This window comes from Pseudomyrmex gracilis, unplaced genomic scaffold (assembly GCF_002006095.1).
Source record: "Pseudomyrmex gracilis isolate BER0280 unplaced genomic scaffold, ASM200609v1 scaffold_1343, whole genome shotgun sequence".
In the NCBI taxonomy this organism is placed as follows: domain Eukaryota; kingdom Metazoa; phylum Arthropoda; class Insecta; order Hymenoptera; family Formicidae; genus Pseudomyrmex; species Pseudomyrmex gracilis.
Genome location: NW_018021927.1, coordinates 17,407 through 19,366, shown reverse-complemented (window position 1 = coordinate 19,366; position 1,960 = coordinate 17,407). Strand labels below are relative to the sequence as shown.

At 41.3% G+C, this 1,960-nt stretch overlaps 1 protein-coding gene across 1 annotated transcript in view; it reads left to right on the top strand.

Annotated features, from left to right (window-relative positions):
- The first annotated feature begins 1,522 nt into the window (after positions 1-1,522).
- The window catches only part of LOC109862079 (uncharacterized protein K02A2.6-like), a 4,115-nt gene continuing 3,677 nt past the window's right edge, over positions 1,523-1,960 (top strand). Inside the window, exon 1 of the mRNA XM_020441978.1 lies at positions 1,523-1,789. Within this exon, the coding sequence (XP_020297567.1) occupies positions 1,523-1,789 (267 nt within the window). The remainder of the gene's footprint in view (positions 1,790-1,960) is intronic.

The following is a 1,960-nucleotide window of genomic DNA, read 5'->3' as shown; positions in this document are numbered from 1 at the left end:
AAAGACTTAATATAAAGACTTTAACTTTGATATTTCTTTTCTTTTTATATAACCTTTTATATAAAGTTGCACTGAGTTAAGTCAGTGCAAATTACTATTGCATTCAGGTGGCACTGTGTTAGATCAATGTAGTACACGCACTCAGTTCAGTATGCACACTCCGAGGTGCGCCCTAATTGGATCAGTGTAGTACCCGCACTCAGTTCAGTATGCACGCTCCGAGTACGTTTAGTAACAAAAAGTTACTAGCCACTGAAACGGAGCAAGTGCACGCCAATCGAATTTGCCATAAGTGCCGGTTCGCACGCGAATCTTCAGCCCGCCTCACACAGGTCGCGCGTGCACTTGCACTCTTTTCCCCAGGTAGGTATGTACCGTTTTTATGTGTGTTGCAAAACTATCCATTGTTGTTGTTTTTACTGTCCGTGTGTTGTCCAGTTTGTGCGTTCTGTGTTTTCGTGTGTCTGTTCGTTACATTGTTTGTTTCTGTGCTTTGTTGCGTGTATTAATGTCATGTCCCTATGTGTTCTTAAATTCTATTGGTCGTCTGTTGTCTTTTGCGAATTTTAATTTTTAACATACTGAGTGTGTGTGGATGCGTATTTGTGTGTGTGTACGTGTATGCGCACCTTCCTACACTAGGGCTTTGTCTAACTACCCACTTAGGATCGCATGTCCCAAAACTGCACAAAATTAAAAATCGTTATAGCCACCGAGGGCTATATCCAAATGCACGTCGAACGGTGCATAAAAAACGAAAACTAAAAATTTCTACATTTTCCCGAACTTTACATTGTCGGTTTCTAATACGGGTTATTTTACGTCAGCGTAGTTTAATATCAACCTGTGAAACAAAAACAAATGATTTTTAACGCGTTTGCGCTCTTATAACTAAAAATCACTAAAACTTAAAGCCGCCACCTTAAGGGTGCGTTCTTTTTTACAGAAAAGTAACTAAAACTAAACTTAGTGCTACGCTTGACTTTGGCGCTTTTCGCGCTACGCCAACTGCGTTTTAAAGTCTCTACACGGGTCCATTAAGGTCCGTTCACGGATTTGTGTCACTTGCGGAAATGTCCGAATTTTTAGGTTCCGGAACCGGCGTTCGCCTTCTCTTCTCTGGTTGGTCGCTCCTCCGGTGTTGTCTTTCGCGTCCCTACGGCCGTCGGTGACAAAGTTAAGTTTTCACGGGGAGGAAGTGACCGCTCACACGTTACGATAATTGTTGCATATCGATATAATGTATCAATATACGACACATTATGAATCGATATAAACCACAACAGTTTACATAGTAACGGCTATCGGTGATATTTTCATACAAACAAACATTCTTTTGATTGAGACGATTTTTATTCTTTCATTCATTTATTCATTCTTCCATGTAAACTCATGTAGTCAAGTAACTCTTTCTGTGTTTAACAATAAATGCAATTTATTAAATCAATTCATACAAGTTAGTTAGTTTCTTTGTGCGTGTCAAGAAACAACATTTGGCGACGAGGATTGTTGAATTTCATGTATGGAGGCCTTGCGCGAAGCTTTGTTGGAACAGCATCGGAAGCAGCAGGAAATTTACTACACGCAGCAGCAAGATCTTGTGAAACAGCTGTCTACGCTTTTCTTGACTTCCTCGGCTTCTCAGAATATTCAGGCGAAGGACTCCTTGGCAAACTCCATTTCTGAATTTCATTATGATCCGGAGAGCGGATCAACTTTTGACGCCTGGTTCGACCGCTACAGGGGTTTGTTTTCCAAAGATGCGCAGAACTTGGATGATGCGTCGAAAGTCAGATTACTCCTTTGCAAGCTAACAAGGGGAGCACCAGACATTGTCCCCTCCGATTCGGCTGAAATTTATATACATTGTAGGTCTACCCTCCCACTAATTCGTCGTAAAATATTACGACGCGCTTCTCAAGCATTCGCGAGAAAAACGCATTTAAAGTTTTGCGTGTAC